Raw genomic sequence first — 25928 nt, 5'->3', positions numbered from 1 at the left:
ATCTTCTATTGGAGCTGGAGCAGTACTTTTGCAAAGATCTTCGTCCGGACGTTTGGTGACCTGTGGTTTCTTTTCTAAAACTTTTTCCGCTCCTGAGCGTAACTACTCTATAGGGGATAAGGAGCTATTGGCTATCAAGCTAGCCTTGGAAGAATGGTGTTATCTTCTTGAAGGGTCTCTTCATCCATTCATCATTTACACTGACCACAAGAATCTGGCCTATATTCAGTCTGCCCAAAGACTAAATCCACGACAAGCCAGATGGTCTTTATTCTTCGGACGATTTGAGTTTGAACTTCATTTCCGACCTGGAAATAAGAATGTCAAAGCAGATGCTCTTTCGAGATCCTTTCAACCTCAGGACATGGAGGATTCTCCGGCTCACATCATTGATCCTGCGAGGATCGTCACTCTTGCTCCTCTAAGAGTGATTTCTACTCCTCCTGGCAAGACTCTGGTGGCTAATCAAGACAAGGAGAGAGTTTTACGTTGGGGTCACTCCTCCAAAATTGCAGGACATGTAGGAGTCAAGAAGACACTGTCTCTTATCTCTCGGCACTACTGGTGGCCATCTCTCCGTCAAGACGTCACCAAATTCATCGCTTCTTGTCCTTCTTGTGCTAAAAATAAAGTCCCTAGGCAGCTTCCCTCCGGTCTCCTGCATCCTCTGCCTGTGCCTTCCGTTCCATGGAGTCATATCGCTATGGACTTCATCACTGATCTACCTTCTTCCTTGAATTGCTCTGTCATCTTGGTTGTTGTAGATCGGTTCTCTAAAATGGCTCACTTCATCGCTTTGCCTGGTCTGCCTTCCGCTCCTGACTTGGCAAAGATCTTTTTACACCAAGTCTTCCGTCTTCATGGTTTTCCACATCATATTGTCTCAGACCATGGAGTACACTTTACCTCACGTTTTTGGAGAGCTCTCTGCAGTCTATTAAAGGTTAACTTGGACTTCTCTTCCGCCTATCACCCTCAGTCCAACGGACAAGTGGAGCGAGTTAATCAAGTTCTGACTACATATCTGCGACACTTCACCAATGCACACCAAGATGACTGGGTCTCTCTTCTCCCTTGGGCTGAATTCTCCGGGTGATAAAGTTTGGCTCTCCTCTCGCTATATCAAGCTTAAAATTCCCTCTTACAAACTGGGTCCTCGCTACATTGGTCCTTTTCCTATCTTGAGTCGCATTAATGATGTCTCTTATAAGATGAAGCTACCTGCCTCTTTGCGCATCCCCAATGCCTTCCATGTGTCTCTTCTTAAACCCGCAGTCTTTAATTGTTTTCACTCCGCTACCTCTTCCTCTCCTCAGCTCTGTACTTCTGATGGAATCTTTAATGTTAAAGATATTCTTGCCAAAAAAGTAGTTAGGGGTAAAACTTATTTTTTGATTGATTGGGAGGGATTTGGCCCTGAGGAGAGGTCCTGGGAGCCCCGAGAGAACATCAACGCTCCCCTTATCATGAAAAGATTCCTTTCTAGCCTTAAAAGGAGGGGGACTAAGGAGGGGGGTACTGTCACGCCCGCACATACTTACCCGGCTTCTCCCATCCCTCGGCGCGCTCACGATCCTGTCCCGCGCCGCTCTGCCTCCTCCTTCGCCGGCTCTCGGCGTCTGGTCTCTTCGCGCATGCGCGGTCGCGTCTCCCCCGTCGCTGAGCCTTCTGGGAGGTCGCGACCCGGTGGCCCCGCCCCAACATGGCGGCGCCCATCGGGTATTTCTTCCCGGCGTCTTCCTAGGTAAGACGCCTTTGCTTTGTAGGTGCACTGTCTGCCGTCAGTGTCCCTATGCCCTAGGCTCCCCTGTACCAGTGTCTTTTCTCAGCCCAGTCCTTGCTTTTTCTCTGTATCCTGCCAGTCCGTGTTCCTGCTGTGTCCTGCCAGCCCGTGTTCCTGCTGTATCCTGCCTGTCCGTGTTCCTGCTGTATCCCGCCAGTCCGTGTTCCTGCTGTATTCTGCCAGTCCGTGTTCCTGCTGTATCCTGCCTGTCCGTGTTCCTGCTGTATTCTGCCAGTCCGTGTTCCTGCTGTATCCTGCCAGTCTGAGTTCCTGCTGTGTCCTGCCAGCCCGTGTTCCTGCTGTATCCTGCCTGTCCGTGTTCCTGCTGTATCCTGCCTGTCCGTGTTCCTGCTGTATTCTGCCAGTCTGTGTTCCTGCTGTATCCTGCCAGTCCGTGTTCCTGCTGTGTCCTGCCAGCCCGTGTTCCTGCTGTATCCTGCCTGTCCGTGTTCCTGCTGTATCCCGCCAGTCCGTGTTCCTGTTGTATCCTGCCGGTCCGTGTTCCTGCTGAGTCCTGCCGTTCCATGTTCCAGACATTCTTTCAGTTAAGTCTTGTTTTCCTATTATTCCCTGCCATCCTTATAGCCTGTGGTTTCCTTCTTTATTTTGGGTCGTCCCTTTGGCTCTAGTTGTTGTGTCTCCATTCCCCCGAGGTCCTGCTCCTAACACTCCCTGTATAGGGGGTGATTCCATCTGGTCCGCTCGACCCCGGGGGCTCTAGAGTCACGACCCAGAGGGTCCACTCTCGGATTTCTGTCCGAATACTTACACCAAGAGGCCTCCTGTATATAGTGCAGCTCCACCCTGTGGTCTGGGCCTGTGCAATGTGTTAGCTCAGTTAGTGTTTAGCTGCTGAGTTTGCCTGGCCTTGCTCTGAGTTACTCCCTCTGAGCTTTTCTCTGTGCTTTTGCCTTGTTCTTGTAGTCCGCCCTCCAGGAGGCAGAATATCCTGGTCCCTGTGTCTTTGTCCTTGTGTCTTGTTCCATTGCCTTGTCTGTACTTTGTCTTTTCTTGGTCTCCTTTTCTGTGGCTTCCTTCCCTGCTTTCTTTCCTTGTGTTTTCTGTCTGCTTATACTCCGCACTCTTGCGGCTCTGCACTCAGACCTTGCTTCGCACTCTCTGGCTTTGCTCTGTGGCTCTGCTCTTTGCGGTTCTATCTGGCTCCGCTCTTTGCGGTACTATCTGGCTCCGCCTCCTGTGTTTCTGCACTTGGCTCCGTCTCTGCTCTTGGCTCCGCCTCTAGCGTCTCCGCTCTTGGCTCCGCCTCTAGCGTCTCCGCTCTTGGCTCCGCCTCTAGCGTCTCCGCTCTTGGCTCCGCCTCTAGCATCTCCGCTCTTGGCTCCGCCTCTAGCGTCTCCGCTCTTGGCTCCGCCTCTAGCGTCTCCGCTCTTGGTTCCGCCTCCAGCGTATTCGCTCTTGGCTCCGCCTCCAGCGTATTCGCTCTTGGCTCCGCCTCCAGCGTATTCGCTCTTGGCTCCGCCTCCAGCGTCTCCGCTCTTGGCTCCGCCTCTAGCGTCTCTGCTCTTGGCTCCGCCTCTAGCGTCTCCGCTCTTGGCTCCGCCTCTAGCGTCTCCGCTCTTGGCTCCGCCTCCAGCATCTCCGCTCTTGGCTCCGCCTCCAGCGTCTCCGCCCTTGGCTCTGCCTTCTCCTTCTCTTTTCTTAGTTCCACCTTCTACTTGTTACTTGGTCCTCCTGTGTGAACAGGTCTCTACCTGTTTCTTCATACCTCATTCCTTTCTGCTTGTTTCCTTTCCTGCACCTCCTGTGTGAACAGGTCCCTACCTGTTCCTTCATTCTCCTCTCCTTCTGGCTTGTTTCCGTACCTGCATCTTCTGTGTGTACAGGTCCCTACCTGTTCCTTCATCACACTCACAATAGGACTGCACTCGGGTGTCATCTGAGTGCAGCCTGATTCATACACCACATCAACCAGTCCTGTGTTCCTGCCAGTCCTGCCGTTCCTGCCCTGCCTTCCAGTCCTGTGTTCTCTGCAGTGCCTCCCAATCCTGTATTCCTGCCAGTCCTGCCGTTCCTGCCCTGCCTTCCAGTCCTGTGTTCCTGCTGTCCTAGCCAGTCCTGTTTCCTGCCGTGTCTCTGCCAGCCCTGTCTCAGCCGTGCCAGCCTACTCGTCTGTGTTCCAGCCGTGCTCTTCTGCCAGTCCTGCCTAATGCCCGCAGCAATCCAGGTGTTCCTGTCTCCCAAGTGGGATCAGCAGCCACAGCCAGACACCACCCTGGAGTAGCACCTGGCAGCTGCCTGCTGCACAAGCCTGTCCTCACCATCAGAGGCTCCAGTGAAAACCCAGGCAGCTGTCATAGTCACGCCCCTTCCAGGGTAGTCTGGTTTGTGGCACAGTGGGGCCACAAACCCCCCCGAGCTCACGCCCACCAGTCAGGGCGTGAGCGTGACATTGGCTTTTACCTGAATGGAGCCTTCTTAGTTTCCTGCCCTGCTGCATACCTTCCTCATGTGGTTGCTGCTGTGAAGCTGTCCACGGGTTGTGAGGTCATTTGCGGCTGGTGCATGACTTTCCACGTGGCTCAGTACATGCAGTCTCAGCCAGGTGCCCTGAACCTCAGATCCTGCACTGTGTGCTGTAATGGTGTGTGTGTGCTTAGGGCATGTGCGGCTACACCTCCCCTGCTTTTATTAGGGTGAGGGTGTGTACTTCACCCTACTTCATATTAGCGAAATTAGGATTATTTAGTCTAGAAAAAAGACGACTGAGGGGCGATCTAATAACCATGTATAAGTATATAAGAGGACAATACAAATATCTCGCTGAGGATCTGTTTATACCAAGGAAGGTGACGGGCACAAGGGGGCATTCTTTGCGTCTGGAGGAGAGAAGGTTTTTCCACCAACATAGAAGAGGATTCTTTACTGTTAGGGCAGTGAGAATCTGGAATTGCTTGCCTGAGGAGGTGGTGATGGCGAACTCAGTCGAGGGGTTCAAGAGAGGCCTGGATGTCTTCCTGGAGCAGAACAATATTGTATCATACAATTATTAGGTTCTGTAGAAGGACGTAGATCTGGGGATTTATTATGATGGAATATAGGCTGAACTGGATGGACAAATGTCTTTTTTCGGCCTTACTAACTGTTACTATGTTAAATGCTGTCCCCAGCCAATTGCTGAGTGGCAGCTCATATATAAAGCTCCCCTGCCCTATGGATGGGGGCTGAGCTATACTCACAAAGCTCCTGAATTTTGCTGTGTGTGTTTATGTTCCTGGACCTCTCCTGTCTATGTTTTGGTACCAAAGTCCTTGCCTTGATTCCTGTTTTGTCCTGTTCTGGCGCCTGTCCTGGAGGCGGTATATCCAGACCTGAATCCTTGATCCTGAACCTGTCTGAACTGTCTGATGTGATTATGTTCCTGGAATCCCTCTGCATCTGGAGCCTCACTCCCAGTGACTTTGACTCTCTTGAAACCGGTGTTTCTGCTGAGCATCTACTACTCTGTGCTCTGACTACCATGCGGTGTTAACCCCGTCTGGCTCATGTCCAGTACGGCGGTGTCTGCACCATCATGCTTGAGTTCCTTCCTAGGTCCTATGCCCGGAGCCTGATGACCGCAGTCTGGAACCTGATGACTGCTGTCTGGAGCTTGGAGCCTGATGTCTCTGGTGGTGCCTGTAGGTCGTGTCGGATGTCCGGAACCGAACGACTCCTGTCTGATGTCTGCCGGTGACCCTGGGTCCAGATGTCCTGTCTGTACCCTGATGTCCTGCCTGTGTCTTGATGACCTCATGGACCCTGATGTCCTGATATTCTGTCTGTTCCCTGATGTCCTCCCCATGTCATATCCTGATTTCCTGGGCAGCCACGCCAGTGTCCCAGCTGATGACCTGGGCTGCCACGCCAGTGTCCCAGATGTCTGTCCAATACGCCTGTGTTCTGATGCCCTGCCTGTGTTCTGATGTCCTGAGATCTTTCCCGAGTCCAGATGTCCTTATGTCCTGTCTGTATCCTGATATCTTGCCTGCGCCCTGATGTCCTCGTGTACCCTGATGTCCTGCCTGGGTCCTGATGTCCCGCCTATCTGTGCCTCGGTGATCCATTGATGCCTTGGGGTCCACTGGGTAGTACCCTTCTGAGGTGTGGAATCGGGAGCCTGACATCGTCATGTTTTGTTCATGTACAGTGTGACTTTGCTTTAGTAAACTTTACTTTCTCTATACCTGAAGTATCGGTGAAATCATGTCCTACGTGTCTCTTTCCTTGTCCACATGCTCAACTGCCACAGAACCCCGGTCGCTGCCCTCCCCTAGTTCGGGTAGGCCGGGTCCCCCTCTGCGGTTTAAAGGGTCCGTATTTCGTCCACGCCTTCTGAGGTTGGTCGGCTTGGGGACGTCTATGGGCTGGACCGCTTCTGCGGCTGCAGCTGATCATGACATCTCCCCGACTCACCTCACGTGAGCCGCATTGTGGGATGTTCTCAGCCCTTCAGGATTTTATGGAATTCTCAACCTTAAATTATCTTCAATCCTGACAATAGCAGAAGTTCGAGTACACCATCATATTTTTTAATCGTGATTTTACTTTTCCATAGATAGCAAACAGGACATGGCTGATGTCAGCGATCTGAAAACTATTGATTTGAGGTTTATAAGCAGGTATCAGTTATGAGAAAATATGCATATTCTTTCCTGATTAGTCCTGAAGTTGAAAATGTATGTCCCATAAATATTGGATCCATACAAATCCCAATATCTCTATCTGGACTCCGTAGGTGGGCTGGCTACCAAAGATGCTTTGATGAAAGGCAGCTCATCCTGACAGGAACACTAGTTAAAGGGAACCTGTCACCCCGAAAATCGCGGGTGAGGTAATCCCACCGGCATCAGGGGCTTATCTGCAGCATTCTGTAATGCTGTAGATAAGCCCCCGATGTTACCTGAAAAAGGAGAATAAGACGTTAGATTATACTCACCCAGGGGCGGTCCCTCTGCTGGTCAGGTCGGATGGGCGTCTCCGGTCCGCTGCGGCGCCTCCTATCTTCTTTCCATGACGTCCTCTTCTGATCTTCAGCCACGGCTCCGGCGCAGGCGTACTTTGCTCTGCCCTCTTGAGGGCAGAGGATAGTACTGCAGTGCGCAGGCGCCGGAAAGGTCACAGGCCCGGCTCCTGCGCACTGCAGTACTTTGTCTGCCCTCAACAGGGCAGAGCAAAGTACGCCTGCGCCGGAGCCGTGGCTGAAGATCAGAAGAGGACGTCATGGAAAGAAGATAGGAGGTGCCGCAGCGGACCGGAGACACCCATCCGACCTGACCAGCAGCGGGACCGCCCCTGGGTGAGTATAATATAACGTCTTTTTCTCCTTTTTCAGGTAACATCGGGGGCTTATCTACAGCATTACAGAATGCTGCAGATAAGCCCCTGATGCCGGTGGGATTACCTCACCCGCGATTTTCGGGGTGACAGGTTCCCTTTAAAGTACCTTCACACTGACCAACTTCACAACGATATTGCTAGCGATCCGTGACGTTGCAGCGTCCTGGATAGCGATATCGTTGTGTTTGACACGCAGCAGCGATCTGTATCCTGCTGTGACATCGTTGGTCGGAGCAGAAAGTCCAGAACTTTATTTCGTCGCTGGATCTCCAGCTGACATCGCTGAATCGGCGTGTGTGACGCCGATTCAGCGATGTCTTCACTGGTAACCAGGGTAAACATCGGGTTACTAAGCGCAGGGCCGCGCTTAGTAACCCGATGTTTACCCTGGTTACCAGTGTAAATGTAAAAAAACAAACACTTCATACTTACATTCCGGTGTCTGTCGCGTCCCTCGGCGTTCTGCTTCCCTGCACTGTCAGAGCCGGCCAGCCGTAAAGCAGATTACAGCGGTGACGTCACCGCTGTGCTTTACGGCCGGCCGGCGCTCACAGTCAGTGCAGGAAAGCACAGCGACGGGGGACAGACACCGGAATGTAAGTATGTAGTGTTTGTTTTTTTTACATTAGCACTGGTAACCAGGGTAAACATTGGGTTACTAAGCGCAACCCTGCGCTTAGTAACCCGATGTTTACCCTGGTAACCAGGGGACTTCGCATAGTTGGTCGCTGGAGAGCTGTCTGTGTGACAGCTCTCCAGCGACCACACAGCGACTCTGCAGTGATCGGGACCGTTGTCTAGATCGCTGCAGCGTCGCTAAATGTGACGGTACCTTTACTCCTAAAGGTGTTAAGATTTCCTGCTTTTCTTCCTCTCCAGTCTATAAATCCCAGTCTTCCTCACAATAGACATCCTGCTTGGCACTGCAGGGGTCCACTATTTCAAAAGGAGCTTCCGAATTTTAATTAAGATTCCACACTACACCATATGTTCACTGTGTAATTCTACATAAAATATTTTTAGAATGTCCGCTTTTTTCACTATTGGAAAAGAGAGAGGAGGAGGGAGGGGAGTGAATGCCTCTTCAGTAATGGCTATGGGGATCTTAAAATTTTCTGTGACACTCCATTTGACACAAAGTCTGTGCTGGATCACTCCCTATCCTTCAACTGGATTATATATTTTGCAGATGCTTGGGGGGCACATGACAAAGCTGCCTGGTACTCAAAATGTAAAAATAACACTCCAGTATTATTATTCTTGGAAGTCCCATGTAATTAGCAAGAAGCAGAGAAGGCCTTGAATTTTTAAACAGTGGAAGATGCCAAGTAATTAAACTTTGTTGAGTTGACCTGATATGAAATTCTCCAGGTTATCTGGACCAGTGATGCAGATTGGCCCTCACTCCCATGAGAAACTGGTTGGGCTTCTGATAAGGGGTATCTGTTTTATTAATGAGAAGCTAAACTCATGTCACGGTATAGGACCTGAGCCTTACCCAGTCATCCTGTCTGAAGGCTGTATATCAATGTCATAATCAGGGATGTCAGGGCATATTTTCTCATAACTGTGATACCTGCTTATAAACCTTAAATCAATAGTTTTCAGATCACTGCTCCCGTCAGGGGCCCATCCAGAATAAGACTGAAGTGTAAGATCGGGGTTTCAACAAAAAGTGGTCAGAGTCTAGGTGTGGTTTGGATCTACTGACCCAAAATTGAAGATCTATGTGTGGTACCTGCAACAAAAAGTAGGTATTACAATGTTATTAAAATGATGTCAGCAATATGTTTAGCCGATATACAAAATATTTAAAAAACCTGACCGTCCCATCCAAACATAGACTAAGTGTGAACAGGTGCTGAACCTAAAGTTGCCAACTCGTATATAGTTAAGTAAATAAGGCAGCACACTGCAGCGCTAGAACATGCAAACATGAAACACGAAAATTGAACTGCATTACTGCACTAGAAATATGAAAAATGAGAGCGTTTAGCGCATAAAAATGGCCAATTTTATGTGTACCTGGTAGCCACATTAGGGCATCTCTCTTATACCAGGTCCTAAACTTGCCTTTCCTCGCTGAGAATAAACGTCTCCATCTGAATGGGTACCTGTGAAACCTCTTCTTAGGCTAAAATTCTCTCTCTCTGTGGAGGGGTATGGGACCTGCTGTAATTAAAACACATGTGGCTAGGAGGCGGAGTGCTCAATCAGAAGGCTAGAGAATACATTTCAAAAACCTGACCGTCACATCCAAACATAGACTAAGTGTGAACAGGTGCTAAACCTAAAGTTGCCAACTCGTATATAGTTAAGTAAATAAGGCAGCACACTGCAGCGCTGAAACATGCAACCATGAAACACGAAAATTGAACTGCATTACTGCACTAGAAATATGAAAAATGACAGCATTTAGCGCATAAAAATGGCCAATTTTATGTGTACCTGGTAGCCACATTAGGGCATCTCTCTTATACCAGGTCCTAAACTTGCCTTTCCTCGCTGAGAATAAACGTCTCCATCTGAATGGGTACCTGTGAAACCTCTTCTTAGACTAAAATTCTATCTCTCTGTGGAGGGGTATTGGACCTGCTGTAATTAAAACACCTGTGACTAGGAGGCAGAGTGCTCAGTCAGAAGGCTAAAGAATACATTTCAAAAAACTGACCGTCACATCCAAACATAGACTAAGTGTGAACAGGTGCTGAACCTTGAGTCGCCAACTCGTATATATTTCAAAAACCTGACCGTCACATCCAAACATAGACTAAGTGTGAACAGGTGCTGAACCTAAAGTTGCCAACTCGTATATAGTTAAGTAAATAAGGCAGCACACTGCAGCGCTAAAACATGCAAACATGAAATACGAAAATTGAACTGCATTACTGCACTAGAAATATGAAAAATGAGAGCGTTTAGCACATAAAAATGGCCAATTTTATGTGTACCTGGTAGCCACATTAGGGCATCTCTCTTATACCAGGTCCTAAACTTGCCTTACCTCGCTGAGAATAAACGTCTCCATCTGAATGGGTACATGTGAAACCTTTAGGACCTGCATGTTTTAGCGCTGCAGTGTGCTGCCTTATTTACTTAACTATATACGAGTTGGCAAATTTATGTTCAGCACCTGTTCACACTTAGTCTATGTTTGGATGTGACGGTCAGGTTTTTGAAATGTATTCTTTAGCCTTCTGATTGAGCACTCCCGCCTCCTAGCCACATGTGTTTTAATTACAGCAGGTCCAATACCCCTCCACAGAGGGAGAGAATTTTAGTCTAAGAGGAGGTTTCACATGTACCCATTCAGATGGAGACGTTTATTCTCAGCGAGGAAAGGCAAGATTAGGACCTGGTATAAGAGAGATGCCCTAATGTGGCTACCAGGTACACATAAAATTGGCCATTTTTATGCGCTAAACGCTCTCATTTTTCATATTTCTAGTGCAGTAATGCAGTTCAATTTTCGTATTTCATGTTTGCATGTTTTAGCGCTGCAGTGTGCTGCCTTATTTACTTAACTATATACGAGTTGGCAACTTTAGGTTCAGCACCTGTTCACACTTAGTCTATGTTTGGATGTGACGGTCAGGTTTTTGACAACCAGCAGAGGGCGCCTCACCGCGAATGAAGGTAACTACAGGTCATTGACCTAGTTTCCATTCATTCGCTGGGGTTTTACAGCCAGGAGCATAGCTGCATTATAGCAGAGCTCCTGGTGTTGTGAATTCTGTTGTCGGGCTCCCTCCTGTGGTCATGAATGGTACTTCAGCTGGTTCTGTCCATGGACTTCCTCTGGTGGGTGTTTCTGAGTTTCCTTCCACAGGTGACGAGGTTAATTCGTTAGCTGCTGCTCTATTTAACTCCACTTAGATCTTTGCTCCATGCCACCTGTCAATGTTCCAGTATTGGTCTAGTTCACTCCTGGATCGTTCTTGTGACCTGTCTTCCCATCAGAAGCTAAGTTCCAGCTTGTATTTCTTTGGTTTGCTATTTTTCTGTCCAGCTTGCTATTTAATTTGTTGTCTTGCTTGCTGGAAGCTCTGGGACGCAGAGGGAGCGCCTCCGCACCGTGAGTCGGTGCTGAGGGTCTTTTTGCACCCTCTGCGTGGTCTTTTTGTAGGTTTTTGTGCTGACCGCAAAGTAACCTTTCCTATCCTCGGTCTGTTCAGTAAGTCGGGCCTCACTTTGCTAAGTCTATTTCATCTCTGTGTTTGTATTTTCATCTTTACTCACAGTCATTATATGTGGGGGGCTGCCTTTTCCTTTGGGGAATTTCTCTGAGGCAAGGTAGGCTTAATTTTTCTATCTTCAGGGCTAGCTAGTTTCTTAGGCTGTGTCGAGTTGCATAGGGAGCGTTAGGCGCAATCCACGGCTATTTCTAGTGTGTTTAATAGGTTTAGGGATTGCGGTCAGCAGAGTTCCCACGTCCCAGAGCTCGTCCTTTATTATCAATAACTATCAGGTCATTCCGTGTGCTCTTAACCACCAGGTCCATTATTGTCCTGACCAACAGGTCATAACAGTACAGGTGGCCCAAAGTACTAATGCATCTCAATAGAGGGATAAGAGAAGCTCTGAGACCATTTTTTTTTTCTTTGCAGTGTGTTTTGTCTCTCTTTTCCCCTTTACCTCTAGGTGGTTCAGGACACTGGTGTAAACATGGACATTCAAGGTCTGTCCTCTTGGATGGATAATCTCACTACAAGGATACAAAACATTCAAGATTTTGTGGTTCAGAATCCGATGTCAGAGCCTAGGATTCCAATTCCTGATTTGTTTTTTGGTGATAGATCTAAGTTCTTGAATTTCAAAAATAATTGTAAATTGTTTCTTGCCTTGAAACCTCGCTCCTCAGGTGACCCTGTTCAACAAGTAAAGATCATTTTTTCTTTGTTTCGTGGTGACCCTCAAGACTGGGCATTTTCCCTTGCTGCAAGAGATCCGGCATTGCGTGATGTTGATGCGTTTTTCCTGGTGCTTGGATTGCTTTATGACGAACCTAATTCAGTGGATCAGGCAGAGAAAATCTTGCTGGCTCTGTGTCAGGGTCAGGATGAAGCGGAGATATATTGTCAGAAGTTTAGAAAGTGGTCTGTGCTCACTCAGTGGAATGAATGTGCCCTGGCAGCAATCTTCAGAAAGGGTCTCTCTGAAGCCCTTAAGGATGTCATGGTGGGGTTTCCCATGCCTGCTGGTCTGAATGAGTCTATGTCCTTGGCCATTCAGATCGATCGACGCTTGCGTGAGCGTAAAGCTGTGCACCATTTGGCGGTACTATCTGAGCATGGGCCTGAGCCTATGCAATGTGATAGGACTTTGACCAGAGCTGAACGGCAAGAACACAGACGTCGGAATGGGCTATGTTTTTACTGTGGTGATTCCACTCATGCTATCTCCGATTGTCCTAAGCGCACTAAGCGGTTCGCTAGGTCTGCCACCATTGGTACGGTACAGTCTAAATTTCTATTGTCTGTTACTCTGATTTGCTCTTTGTCATCCTATTCTGTTATGGCATTTGTGGATTCAGGTGCTGCCCTGAATTTGATGGACTTGGAGTATGCTAGGCGCTGTGTTTTTTTCTTGGAGCCCTTGCAGTATCCTATTCCATTGAGAGGAATTGATGCTACGCCTTTGGCCAAGAATAAGCCTCAGTATTGGACCCAATTGACCATGTGCATGGCTCCTGCACATCAGGAGGATATCCGCTTTCTGGTGTTGCATAATCTGCATGATGTGGTCGTTTTGGGGTTGCCATGGTTACAGGTTCATAATCCGGTATTGGACTGGAAATCTATGTCTGTGTCCAGCTGGGGTTGCCAGGGGGTACATGGTGATGTTCCATTTTTGTCTATTTCGTCTTCCACTCCTTCTGAAGTTCCAGAGTTTTTGTCGGATTATCGGGATGTATTTGATGAGCCCAAAGCCAGTGCCCTACCTCCTCATAGGGATTGCGATTGTGCAATTAATTTGATTCCCGGTAGTAAGTTTCCTAAGGGCCGATTGTTCAATTTATCTGTGCCAGAACACGCCGCTATGCGGAGTTATATAAAGGAATCCTTGGAGAAAGGCCATATTCGCCCGTCGTCATCACCGTTAGGAGCAGGGTTCTTTTTTGTGGCCAAGAAGGATGGTTCTTTGAGACCTTGTATTGATTACCGCCTTCTTAATAAAATTACAAATTTCAGTATCCTTTGCCGTTGCTGTCTGATTTGTTTGCTCGTATTAAAGGGGCTAGTTGGTTCACCAAGATAGATCTTCGAGGGGCGTATAATCTTGTGCGTATTAAACAAGGCGATGAATGGAAAACAGCATTTAATACGCCCGAGGGCCATTTTAAGTACCTGGTTATGCCATTCGGGCTTTCCAATGCTCCATCAGTATTTCAGTCCTTTATGCATGACATCTTCCGAGAGTACCTGGATAAATTCCTGATTGTGTATTTGGATGATATTTTGGTCTTTTCGGATGATTGGGTGTCTCATGTGAAGCAGGTCAGAATGGTGTTCCAAGTCCTTCGTGCGAATTCCTTGTTTGTGAAGGGGTCAAAGTGTCTGTTTTGAGTTCAGAAGGTTTCATTTTTGGGGTTCATTTTTTCCCCTTCTACTATCGAGATGGACCCTGTTAAAGTCCAGGCCATTTACCATTGGACTCAGCCGACATCTGTGAAGAGCCTGCAAAAGTTCCTGGGCTTTGCTAATTTTTATCGGCGCTTCATCTCTAATTTTTCTAGTGTTGCTAAACCGTTGACTGGTTTGACCAAGAAGGGTGCTGATGTGGTCAATTGGTCTTCTGCGGCTGTAGAGGCTTTTCAGGAGTTGAAGCGTCGTTTTTCTTCTGCCCCTGTGTTGTGCCAGCCAGATGTTTTGCTTCCGTTTCAGGTTGAGGCTGATGTTTCTGAGATTGGAGCAGGGGCTGTTTTGTCGCAAAGAAGTTCTGATGGCTCGGTGATGAAGCCATGTGCTTTCTTTTCTAGAAAGTTTTCGCCTGCTGAGCGTAACTATGATGTTGGTAATCGTGAATTGTTGGCCATGAAGTGGGCATTCGAGGAGTGGCGTCATTGGCTGGAAGGAGCCAAGCATCGCGTGGTGGTCTTGACAGATCACAAGAATTTGACTTATCTTGAGTCTGCCAAACGGTTGAATCCGAGACAGGCTCGATGGTCGTTATTTTTCTCCCGTTTTGATTTTGTGGTTTCGTACCTTCCGGGCTCTAAGAATGTGAAGGCTGATGCCCTGTCAAGGAGTTTTGTGCCTGACTCTCCGGGTGTTCCTGAGCCGGCGGGTATTCTCAAAGAGGGGGTAATTTTGTCTGCCATCTCCCCTGATTTGCGGCGGTTGCTGCAAAAATTTCAGGCTGATAGACCTGACCGTTGCCCAGCGGAGAAACTGTTTGTCCCTGATAGATGGACTAGTAGAGTTATCTCTGAGGTTCATTGTTCAGTGTTGGCTGGGCATCCTGGAATCTTTGGTACCAGAGATTTGGTGGCTAGATCCTTCTGGTGGCCGTCTTTGTCGCGGGATGTGCGTTCTTTTGTGCAGTCCTGTGGGACTTGTGCTCGGGCTAAGCCCTGCTGTTCTCGTGCCAGTGGGTTGCTTTTGCCCTTGCCGGTCCCGAAGAGGCCCTGGACGCATATTTCTATGGATTTTATTTCGGATCTCCCCGTCTCTCAAAAGATGTCGGTCATTTGGGTGGTTTGTGATCGCTTTTCTAAGATGGTCCATTTGGTACCTTTGTCTAAATTGCCTTCCTCCTCTGATTTGGTGCCATTATTTTTCCAGCATGTGGTTCGTTTACATGGTATCCCGGAGAACATCGTTTCTGACAGAGGTTCCCAGTTTGTTTCAAGGTTTTGGCGATCCTTTTGTGCTAGGATGGGCATTGATTTGTCTTTTTCCTCGGCTTTCCATCCTCAGACAAATGGCCAAACCGAACGAACTAATCAAACTTTGGAAACATATCTGAGATGCTTTGTTTCTGCTGATCAGGATGATTGGGTGTCCTTTTTGCCGTTGGCTGAGTTCGCCCTTAATAATCGGGCCAGCTCGGCTACTTTGGTTTCGCCGTTTTTCTGCAATTCTGGTTTCCATCCTCGTTTCTCTTCAGGGCAGGTTGAGTCTTCAGACTGTCCTGGTGTAGATACTGTGGTGGATAGGTTGCAGCAGATTTGGACTCATGTGGTGGACAATTTGACATTGTCCCAGGAGAAGGCTCAACGTTTCGCTAACCGCCGGCGCTGTGTGGGTCCCCGACTTCGTGTTGGGGATTTGGTTTGGTTGTCGTCTCGTTATGTTCCTATGAAGGTTTCCTCTCCTAAGTTTAAGCCTCGTTTCATTGGTCCATATAAGATTTCTGAGGTTATCAATCCTGTGTCATTTCGTTTGGCCCTTCCTGCTTCTTTTGCCATCCATAATGTGTTCCATAGGTCGTTATTGCGGAGATACGTGGCGCCTGTGGTTCCATCCGTTGATCCTCCTGCCCCGGTGTTAGTTGAGGGGGAGTTGGAGTATGTGGTGGAGAAGATTTTGGATTCTCGTGTTTCGAGACGGAAACTCCAGTACCTGGTCAAGTGGAAGGGTTATGCTCAGGAAGATAATTCCTGGGTTTTTGCCTCTGATGTTCATGCTGCCGATCTGGTTCGTGCCTTTCATTTGGCTCATCCTGGTCGGCCTGGGGGCTCTGGTGAGGGTTCGGTGACCCCTCCTCAAGGGGGGGGTACTGTTGTGAATTCTGTTGTCGGGCTCCCTCCTGTGGTCATGAATGGTACTTCGGCTGGTTCTGTCCATGGACTTCCTCTGGTGGGTGTTTCTGAGTTTCCTTCCACAGGTGACGAGGTTAATTCGTTAGCTGCTGCTCTATTTAACTCCACTTAGATCTTTGCTCCATGCCACCTGTCAATGTTCCAGTATTGGTCTAGTTCACTCCTGGATCGTTCTTGTGACCTGTCTTCCCATCAGAAGCTAAGTTCCAGCTTGTATTTCTTTGGTTTGCTATTTTTCTGTCCAGCTTGCTATTTAATTTGTTGTCTTGCTTGCTGGAAGCTCTGGGACGCAGAGGGAGCGCCTCCGCACCGTGAGTCGGTGCGGAGGGTCTTTTTGCACCCTCTGCGTGGTCTTTTTGTAGGTTTTTGTGCTGACCGCAAAGTAACCTTTCCTATCCTCGGTCTGTTCAGTAAGTCGAGCCTCACTTTGCTAAGTCTATTTCATCTCTGTGTTTGTATTTTCATCTTTACTCACAGTCATTATATGTGGGGGGCTGCCTTTTCCTTTGGGGAATTTCTCTGAGGCAAGGTAGGCTTAATTTTTCTATCTTCAGGGCTAGCAAGTTTCTTAGGCTGTGCCGAGTTGCATAGGGAGCGTTAGGCGCAATCCACGGCTATTTCTAGTGTGTTTAATAGGTTTAGGGATTGCAGTCAGCAGAGTTCCCACGTCCCAGAGCTCGTCCTTTATTATCAATAACTATCAGGTCATTCCGTGTGCTCTTAACCACCAGGTCCATTATTGTCCTGACCAACAGGTCATAACAGTACAGGTGGCCCAAAGTACTAATGCATCTCAATAGAGGGATAAGAGAAGCTCTGAGACCATTTTTTTTTCTTTGCAGTGTGTTTTGTCTCTCTTTTCCCCTTTACCTCTAGGTGGTTCAGGACACTGGTGTAAACATGGACATTCAAGATCTGTCCTCTTGGATGGATAATCTCACTACAAGGATACAAAACATTCAAGATTTTGTGGTTCAGAATCCGATGTCAGAGCCTAGGATTCCAATTCCTGATTTGTTTTTTGGTGATAGATCTAAGTTCTTGAATTTCAAAAATAATTGTAAATTGTTTCTTGCCTTGAAACCTCGCTCCTCAGGTGACCCTGTTCAACAAGTAAAGATCATTATTTCTTTGTTTCGTGGTGACCCTCAAGACTGGGCATTTTCCCTTGCGGCAGGAGATCCGGCATTGCGTGATGTTGATGCGTTTTTCCTCTGCATGGTCTTTTTGTAGGTTTTTGTGCTGACCGCAAAGTAACCTTTCCTATCCTCGGTCTGTTCAGTAAGTCGGGCCTCACTTTGCTAAGTCTATTTCATCTCTGTGTTTGTATTTTCATCTTTACTCACAGTCATTATATGTGGGGGGCTGCCTTTTCCTTTGGGGAATTTCTCTGAGGCAAGGTAGGCTTAATTTTTCTATCTTCAGGGCTAGCTAGTTTCTTAGGCTGTGTCGAGTTGCATAGGGAGCGTTAGGCGCAATCCACGGCTATTTCTAGTGTGTTTGATAGGTTTAGGGATTGTGGTCAGCAGAGTTCCCACGTCCCAGAGCTCGTCCTTTATTATCAGTAACTATCAGGTCATTCCGTGTGCCACCAGGTCCATTATTGTCCTGACCACCAGGTCATAACATCCTGGCTGTAAAAAAAATTAACCCCTTCAGATGGATTTACAACGTGGGACGTTACAGATCCTCGGAAGGTATGTATATTGTTGGTTTATTATTTTTTCTTTGTCACTGAGCGAGGGTCTTCAGCCAGTGGATTGAGTGTACAATAAAATATTACAAGAAACGGTGTGTTTATTTCATTAAAATACTTTTTAATAATGTGTTTGTTTTTTTTAACTCTTTAATACAATTGGATTAATAATGGATAGGTTGACACCTCTCCATTATTAATCTGGCTTAATGTCACCTTACAATAGGAAGGTGACATTAACCCTTCATTACCCCATATCTCACCGCTACACAGGAATGGGAAGAGAGTGGCCAAGTGCCAGAATAGGCGCATCTTCCAGATGTGCCTTTTCTGGGTTGGCTGGGGGCAGATGTTTTTAGCCGGAAATTGAATTACCGGCTTTTAAGCTATCTCGCGCTGTATGAAATATAAATATATATATACATATATGTGTCTCACTGATATATATATATATATATAGACAGTATATATGTTTTTATTATTTTTTGAGCACATGGATCCCTTGTATATCCGTATGTCAGTTCTGCAAGCCTGCGAGAAAATCTCGTACGGATGCCATACGGAGGATGCCATGCGCAAAATACGCTGACACACCCTGCCTACAGAGGAGATACGGACCACTATTTGGGGGACTTTTCAGCGTATTACGGCCGTAAATTACGGACCGTATTTTTATACGCTGAGTGTGAGGCCGGCCTAAGGATAAGCCATCAATGTAAAAGTAGTGGACAGCCTTAAGGCCACGGTCAGTATTTTACATCAGTATTTGTAAGCCAAAACCAGGAGTGGGTGATAATTACAGAAGTGGTGCATATGTTTCTATTATACTTTTCCTCTATTTGTTCCACTCCTGGTTTTGGTTTACAAATACTGATGTAAAATACTGAGGTAAAATAGGGACCAAATACTGTAGTGTGACTGTGGCTTATTGGTTTTCAACTTTCATTTAAAAAAAACCTGCTGTCTTCTGGTTGCAGTTATTAAAGAAAAATAAACTGGGCTTTACTCAGTAGCCCCACATCGCGTGCAGTCTCCTCTGCTGCTGCCAGTGTCTGCTGATGTCATGTTGGCAGCGCTGCAGCCAATCAGTGAGCTCAATGCCTCTATAAGTCTAAGTTCACATTTGCGTTGTGCGCCGCAGCGTCGTCGCCGCAACGCACAACGCAAACAAAAACGCACCAAAACGCATGTACAACGCAGCGTTTTGCGCCGCATGCGTTCAACGCATGCGTCGCAAAACGCTGCGGGTTTTTGAAACGCAGTTGCGTTTTTACCAAAAAACGCAGCGTTTTTAGACGCATGCGTTTTTAGTGCAGTGAGTCATTCATCATCCCCCACCCACAATAAAAAGTGTCTACACAATAGATAAAGAACCACCAATGGCTAGAAGAGGGTTGGTGTTAACAAATGTGTATATACCCTGGCAGAGATGAATTCCTCACATTTTGCTGGTATTCATGATGGAGCGAACCATGAACAGTATCTACATGGATATGGATATGGAATTTGCCTTGGCTCATGCCTATGCTGTTGCCTGTTTTAATGAAAGGGAAAGGGAAAGACGGAGATGGAGTCGTCGCCGCTTTTGGATCCACCCTATAGTTGAAGTCCGGGAGAGTCGTGGAGCATACCATTGCTTGTTTGGCGAACTGAATGACAACCGGGAAAAATATTTCGAATATACCCGGATGTCACAGGAGAGCTTCCGCTATCTTCTGCGTCGGGTGGAAGGATCCATTAGCAGGCAGGACACGCAGCTCCGGAGAGCTATTTCCGCAGAGGAACGGCTGCTGGTGACTCTACGGTACGTTGCTGTTTGAATGACTGTGATATCTATTTACTTTTTATTTTATTTTATTAATTTTTTTCAATTGTAATGGTCAATGTACTTTTATAAATTATAATGTGCTTTATTCAAAATTTCTTTATCTTCTTTGCAGTTTCCTGGCTACCGGAGAAACGTTTAGGTCACTTCATTTTCAATTCCGGATTGGAGTCTCCACTCTTTCAGGAATTATTGCTGAGACATGCCGCGCTTTGTGGGATAATCTCCGGGAGGAATATTTACCTGTCCCTACAAGTGCAATCTGGGAGGCCAACGCACAGAAATTCAACCAAGTGTGTAATTTTCCAAACTGTATTGGCGCTGTCGATGGAAAGCACATTCGGATTACCAAGCCTGCGAAAAGTGGATCCCTTTTCTACAATTATAAAAAATACTTTTCAACTGTTCTCATGGCAATTGCCGGTGCGGACTGCCGTTTTCTCGCAGTGGACATTGGTGCATTTGGGCGTGCAAATGACTCGCGCACATTTAAAGAGTCGGATATGGGCCAAAAGTTATATGGAAACAATTTTAATTTCCCACAGCCACGACCTCTTCCCCACACCGAAGGCCCGGCGATGCCATTTGTTGTGGTAGGGGATGAGGCATTCCAAATGTCTGCCAACCTATTGAAACCCTACTCCAGTCGGGGCTTGGACCATACAAAAAGGGTTTTCAATTACAGACTGTCCAGGGCCAGAAGGACTGTGGAGTGCGCCTTTGGCATCCTCGTTTCCAAATGGCGGATATTGGGATCGGCCATTAATCTTAAAATTGAAACAGTGGATGAGGTGGTGAAGGCTTGTGTGGTTCTCCACAATTTCATTATGGCCAAAGAGAGAATAAATGTTGAACTGGATGAACCCATAGCCAACCCCTTGCCCGATTACCATGATCATCCTCTGAGGACAAGTGTGGAAATTGCGCAGATGCGTGATCGTTTTGCGGCCTATTTTGTGTCAGATGTTGGCCGTGTGTCATGGCAAGATCAAATGGTGTAGTAATGTTACTTTTGGACTGTCTTCTGATTGTAACTACACCAATAATACCTCTACTGTGACAGTTAGAAATATATTAAAAAAAAATAATTTTCCATTAAATGTGCAATCAAAGTTCCGTTTAGGTTGGTTTGGTATATGTCAAATTTTGCATCTAAGTATAGTTCACAAATTTAATGTTCCTATAAAAACTTGAACCTGTTGTTTTTAAAATATTAAAGAAAAAAGTTTTTAAATTCTATACCGATTCAAATACAATTTTTATACCATAATATTACATATACTTGTTTGTCTGATCGACCTGTATCTTTGTGTTTTACCTGATAAGCAACGATAACAGCGATGTTTTCCAATTGAAACCAGGGTAAATATCTGAAGCGTGGCCCTGCGCTTATCAACATGATGTACGTGGGCCTCTGCATCGTTGTTCGCTGGAGAGATGTCTGTGACAGCTCTCCAGGGACCAACCAGCGGACGCTGCAGTGATCTGCATCATTGTCTGTTTCGCTGCTGCATTAAGTGTGAACACCTCATACAGCAATGAGAGACACCCAAAAAAAGACAAACTAAAAATTGAAAAAATAGTGTCTGACATTGCATATATGAGGTGTTTGAAGCACAAAATATGTGTAGACAGCACATGGCGTGATTTGCCGAGAAAAATTCTGGAAAATAATAGCATAAATAATAACAAATAGTGTTTTTTAAAAATAACATTTTTTATTGGGGGAAAACAGAAAACAAAAAGGGTTCTTAAACTTAGGGGGTTTCCACCTGTGCCACCAGAGGGGAATGGTAGGTGTCTTCTCTGGAATGGTGAGAGAAATGGGAGGATGATGGAGAAGATGACGATGATGGCGAAGAGGAGGATACATAGTCAAGTAGACTTGATGGGAGATCCAAACCCTCCCCAGGGTATACTGGGGAGGAAACCGCCACCTCTGTAGGGGAGGGAGGAGGCAACACAAGCCTTGTTTGGCCATGGCTGCTCCTACTGCGACTCGAGCCCCTACGGACAGTTGGTGTTGTCACTGGAACAGCAACCAGAGCCTCTTTGTGTGCCCGTCTGTGTTTCCTCTTTTTTTTTTTGTTTTTGGGTCCTGTGGCAGGTTCCCCAGCATGATGACGCCTACGGGAGGATGAAGGCATGGCAGGAGCAGGAGTCGGCGGCACTATGTTATGGTGCCTGTGGTGGCGTCGCTCGGCACGTGGACCACGGTGGGGTGGCTGGAGTGGCTCTCCAGCAGGAGTGGGAGTCATGCTTGCCAGCGACGGCACTACTGCCATTGTCGCTGACTGCATGACCCCAGCCTGCTGGAGAGCCCTCACGTAGGAAGTGTTGCAGGACTGCATCACTGAAATCTGTAGTTCCGGCGTAAGGTGTTCCACCATGCCCTTAGCAATGGTACTAAAAAAATGTTTTGCCGGATTTGAGAGCTCGGTTTCAATTGTTTCAAGGCGCCGGTCGATATTGGACAGACGAGTGTCCATGTTATCGCTCAACGCCTTGAAACAGTTCTGGAAAACCGTGCTCAAATGCAAAAATTCGGGCATGGTTGGCCTGTCCGAGGCCCGCTGGCGCTGTCGGGAATACCCAAACGAAGGTGCGCCAGAGGCCTCGGCCAGGGGAACACCTGATGTACCGGCTGCCGGTTCACCAGATGGTGGTGCAAGCCTGCTGTCGCTGTGGGAGGGCTGTGATGGATCAGATGGCGATTCATGAAGGACCGCTTCTGCGGGGCGAGCTCTCTCGAGGGTGCTGCTGTGTGTCCTGTGAAAAGATAATGAAAAAATTAGTCTTCAATGAATAACCTCTCCCATACGCCAACTCCTGGAATAAAAATAGCATTACATTACACAATAATACAAATCCTCTGTCTCACAGTCTGTGTGGCCAATAATTAATTTCTGATTGTTATCGCCAGCTGACCGTTAGGGCCGACGATAACAATCATGAACATTCCCGCTGTCAAAGCATTTTGACCGTATACCACTGTGGGTATAAAAATTTTGTAATCGAAAACTCTTTCTGGAAGCTGCCTATGCCACAAAAATAGTTGAAAATTTAATGTCAAGATAAAAAATTAAATAAAAAAAAACCCAGTGATTTCACTGATCTGATTGCAGGAACGACCATGATGTTAGACTCATGTGATCGAGACTTCATCATTATTCCTGCAATCAGAACTACCCTGACTCAGAACTTAACCTGTCATGGACTACAAGGACTCACGCTTAACCCAAAAAATTAACTAATGGCCTATATAGCATTTTAATAGGGATACATTTACGTGGATGGCCAATATGTTACGCTGACTACATGGATGGGCAATACAGTATGTGCCTGTGAAATATACTATGTGGATACGTGGCTAGAACGTGTGGTATGTGGCTGCGATATTGTTACCTGCCAATATACTATGTGGATGCACAATGTACGTGGCTGGGCAATGTACTATGTGTTTGTGCAGTAGGCTATGTGGCTGGGCACTGTAATGGGGCTGTGCAATATGTTTTGTGGACAAAATACTTACTGACGGCGGCCAAGGACTGGTCTTAAGAACTGTAAACATTTGGAATATTTATAGGGCACAGACTTGGCCGCAGCAGCACCACTCTTCGAGCGCTCCTCCTCTGCCCGTAGCCCCTTATTGAAACGGTCCTTGATGGATCGCCATCTGATCCTCAACCTTTTAACTGTGAATGCAAAGGAAAAAAAAGGTTACATATGTAGCATTTGAAATGGATAAAACAACCGTGTGCGATGCAAAACTTTAGGTGTTTATTGCATCACACACGGTTGTGTTTATCCTGGAAAGATGGTGGGTCATAGCAACGTATCTGCACGGCGTATCAGCAATACTCACCAAAGTTGGCTTTGTCCTTTGCAGGAGCTATGTCAAAGCCCTCCCACAGCGACTTTGCCACCTCTACCCACAAACGCCTCAACACCACCTGGTCCATGTGCCGGGAGTCACGGCTGTCCCACAACGGGCCACGCTCCTGGATGCTTGATATGAGGAGCTCCACATCAATGACTCCATGGTCCCGTTGTGAAACCTAGAAAAATTACAAACAGAAAAGGTTACAAATATGCAAATATTAACAAACACCAGCACCTGTCATGATATGTACCTTGGCCCTATCCTTTGTCATTTGATATATGTATATTGATGGTTTCTACACCTGTATTTTTGAATGTTTTGGTTGTTTCACCTTTGCTACCTTCCCCCAATACTTGCTACCCTGAAAAGTTTGAATGTAAGCTTACTAAACATCCCTAGTGAAAGCAGGATGCTAATCAAAAAAAAAAAAAGAAATTGTTTAATAAAAATACTCACTCGCCGTCCTGACGCCACACCTTGGCCCTGACCTCTCTGCTCCCGCTGACTTCCTTCACCCTCACTTGAAGAAGCCTGTAAAAATTGTATAAAGAAATTATTTTAAAAACTACAAATGACTGCGAATAGTAAGGAAATTGACATAATTACTCACCACACTCCCCTGCGCCGATTGGCTCGATTCTGACACAGTGGCCATTGTAGCACGTTTGTTCTGGCATGAAAAAATGAAAAAAAAAAATCAAAACTAAACCTAAATATGGCACATACAATAAAATATGCCAAAAATTTTTTACAACAACCACATTTGACTTTTGACTGATCGGACAAAGCAAAAATAAGAAAGCGACACCACAACGCCATACATTGCAAGAGAAGACAATCAATAGAAGAAACTATACAAGAATAGACCCAAACCAAAAAGCAAAAATAGACACCTATGTCCAAAAATGGACATATCAAAACTTTCTGAAAAAACATTACAGGCACAAAAATACAATGAAAGAGCAAAATAATGAACGCAATACTTTACAATTGCAACAAGACATGATCCTAAAAAACAACATCTTGTGACATCTAACCACAGAAAGACAAAAGGCAATAAAAACCATTCTAGATAACAAGCAATAAACATTACGGGACAACCGCTGTAAAAATATACAGCAACCCAAACATAAACCATAGCCAAATAGAAAATAAAACACATGGAATTTTTAAAAAAGGCCACCACCAAAAATAATATAAACAAATAAAAATTATACTACACACTTCGCAATGCAATCAGTCAATGAAGGAAGATATATGCCATACGGAAAACGACGTAAAAACATCAGCGATATTTTTTAAAATAAAGGGAAAGTACAATTGAAACTATAATGGCATAGCAGCAGCACGGAACTATACAATACAAAGACATCATAAATGTTGCCCCCCCACCAGCAAGAAAATACACTCAAGGAAAGAAAAAATAAAGCCAACAGCATAATCCAAAACACAGCAAGACATGAGCCAAGAAAATGCCACACAGTTACCACCAACAATAGAAACCAGAAAAACATGCACCAGAAATTTTACAAGACAAAATGAGCAAAAATCAATACATTGAACAACCACATGACACAAGAACAAAACACATAACCAAACCCAAAGTAACGTAAAAAAAAAAAAATAAAAGAAAAAAAAAATTAAATAAAATAAATGCAATCCTATCAGAACCAGACAAACAATTTTTCAATAACAACCCATAACCGTAATAGCACAGACCAAACATTACAAAAATATAGACAAATCAAGAAATAAAACACAGAATACAAAATGTGCAAAGAGAAATATATACTTACAAGTTTGGAAAGCAGATTCTCCAGTCTAGTCTTGTCTGGTGTGATGACTTGTGAAAGACAATGGCAAACCCCTCGTTTCTTTATATATATAGGTTGTTTTTTTTGTGTCTAGACAAAGTCTAGACAATGTTTTGCATTTTTTATTGGAAAACGCATGCGTCGTACAACGCACCACGACGCAAGTACTTGCGTCGTCTGCGTTGTCAATACAAGTCAATGGGAAAAAAGGCGCATCGCCGACGCAAACACGACGCATGCGTTTTTTAAAAGGTCGGCGCCGCCAGAAAAATGCAACATGTTGCGTTTGCCGCGCCCAGACAGGTGCGCCCTAACGCCGCATGCGGCGTAAAACGCAACACAACGCAACACAACGCATGCACATGCGGCGCCAATGTTAAAGATAGGGCCGCACGACGCATGCGTTTTGTTGCGGCGGCGACGCTGCGGCGCAAACCGCAAATGTGAACGTACCCTTAAGTCTTTCCATGAACTAAGGGGCTGTCAAGAATCAACTCACACAACACAAATGATCTATACAGTGTATTTCCTGTTGCTTTCCTCTGACAGCCTGTGACCCAGAGGGCGCGCACTGACGCATACAGAGAAACCTTCTACACTGTCCCGGGGGGAGGGGCTGAGATGCCGACTCACATTTGCGCTATTTTCGCCCCAGCTACGCAAACACCGCAATACACTAAACCTGCAGAACAATACAGTGAGGCGGGCGCACTATTCTGAGCCTGCGCGGACACCGTACACGTACATCCACCAGCCAATCAGCTTCTTTTGCACATGAAGGACATACCTCCCTCTTTGTTGCAGGAGCGCTGATTGGTTGCTCATT

General features: G+C 46.4%; 2 protein-coding genes across 2 annotated transcripts; one reads left to right on the top strand and one right to left on the bottom strand.

The window, feature by feature from the left end:
• The first annotated feature begins 18888 nt into the window (after nucleotides 1-18888).
• On the top strand, nucleotides 18889-20643 carry LOC138647708 (uncharacterized). Its single transcript, XM_069736928.1, has 2 exons — nucleotides 18889-19384; nucleotides 19521-20643. Exons 1-2 carry the CDS (start codon nucleotides 19038-19040, stop codon nucleotides 20404-20406), a joined length of 1233 nt encoding a protein of 410 aa, XP_069593029.1. The 5' UTR covers nucleotides 18889-19037; the 3' UTR covers nucleotides 20407-20643.
• Nucleotides 20644-21041: 398 nt separating this feature from the next.
• Nucleotides 21042-24012, bottom strand: LOC138647707 (uncharacterized). Its single transcript, XM_069736927.1, has 5 exons — nucleotides 23899-24012; nucleotides 23745-23819; nucleotides 23271-23463; nucleotides 22938-23100; nucleotides 21042-22174 (listed from the first exon to the last, which is right to left on the bottom strand). The coding sequence occupies exons 1-5, from the start codon at nucleotides 23941-23943 to the stop codon at nucleotides 21163-21165; spliced, it is 1488 nt and encodes a 495-aa protein (XP_069593028.1). The 5' UTR covers nucleotides 23944-24012; the 3' UTR covers nucleotides 21042-21162.
• Nucleotides 24013-25928: the final 1916 nt, after the last annotated feature.

The sequence above is a fragment of the Ranitomeya imitator genome, chromosome 8, assembly GCF_032444005.1.
Source record: "Ranitomeya imitator isolate aRanImi1 chromosome 8, aRanImi1.pri, whole genome shotgun sequence".
Lineage (NCBI taxonomy): Eukaryota > Metazoa > Chordata > Amphibia > Anura > Dendrobatidae > Ranitomeya > Ranitomeya imitator.
Note: the sequence above shows the minus strand (reverse complement) of the source record. Positions and strands in the feature narration are given on the sequence as shown.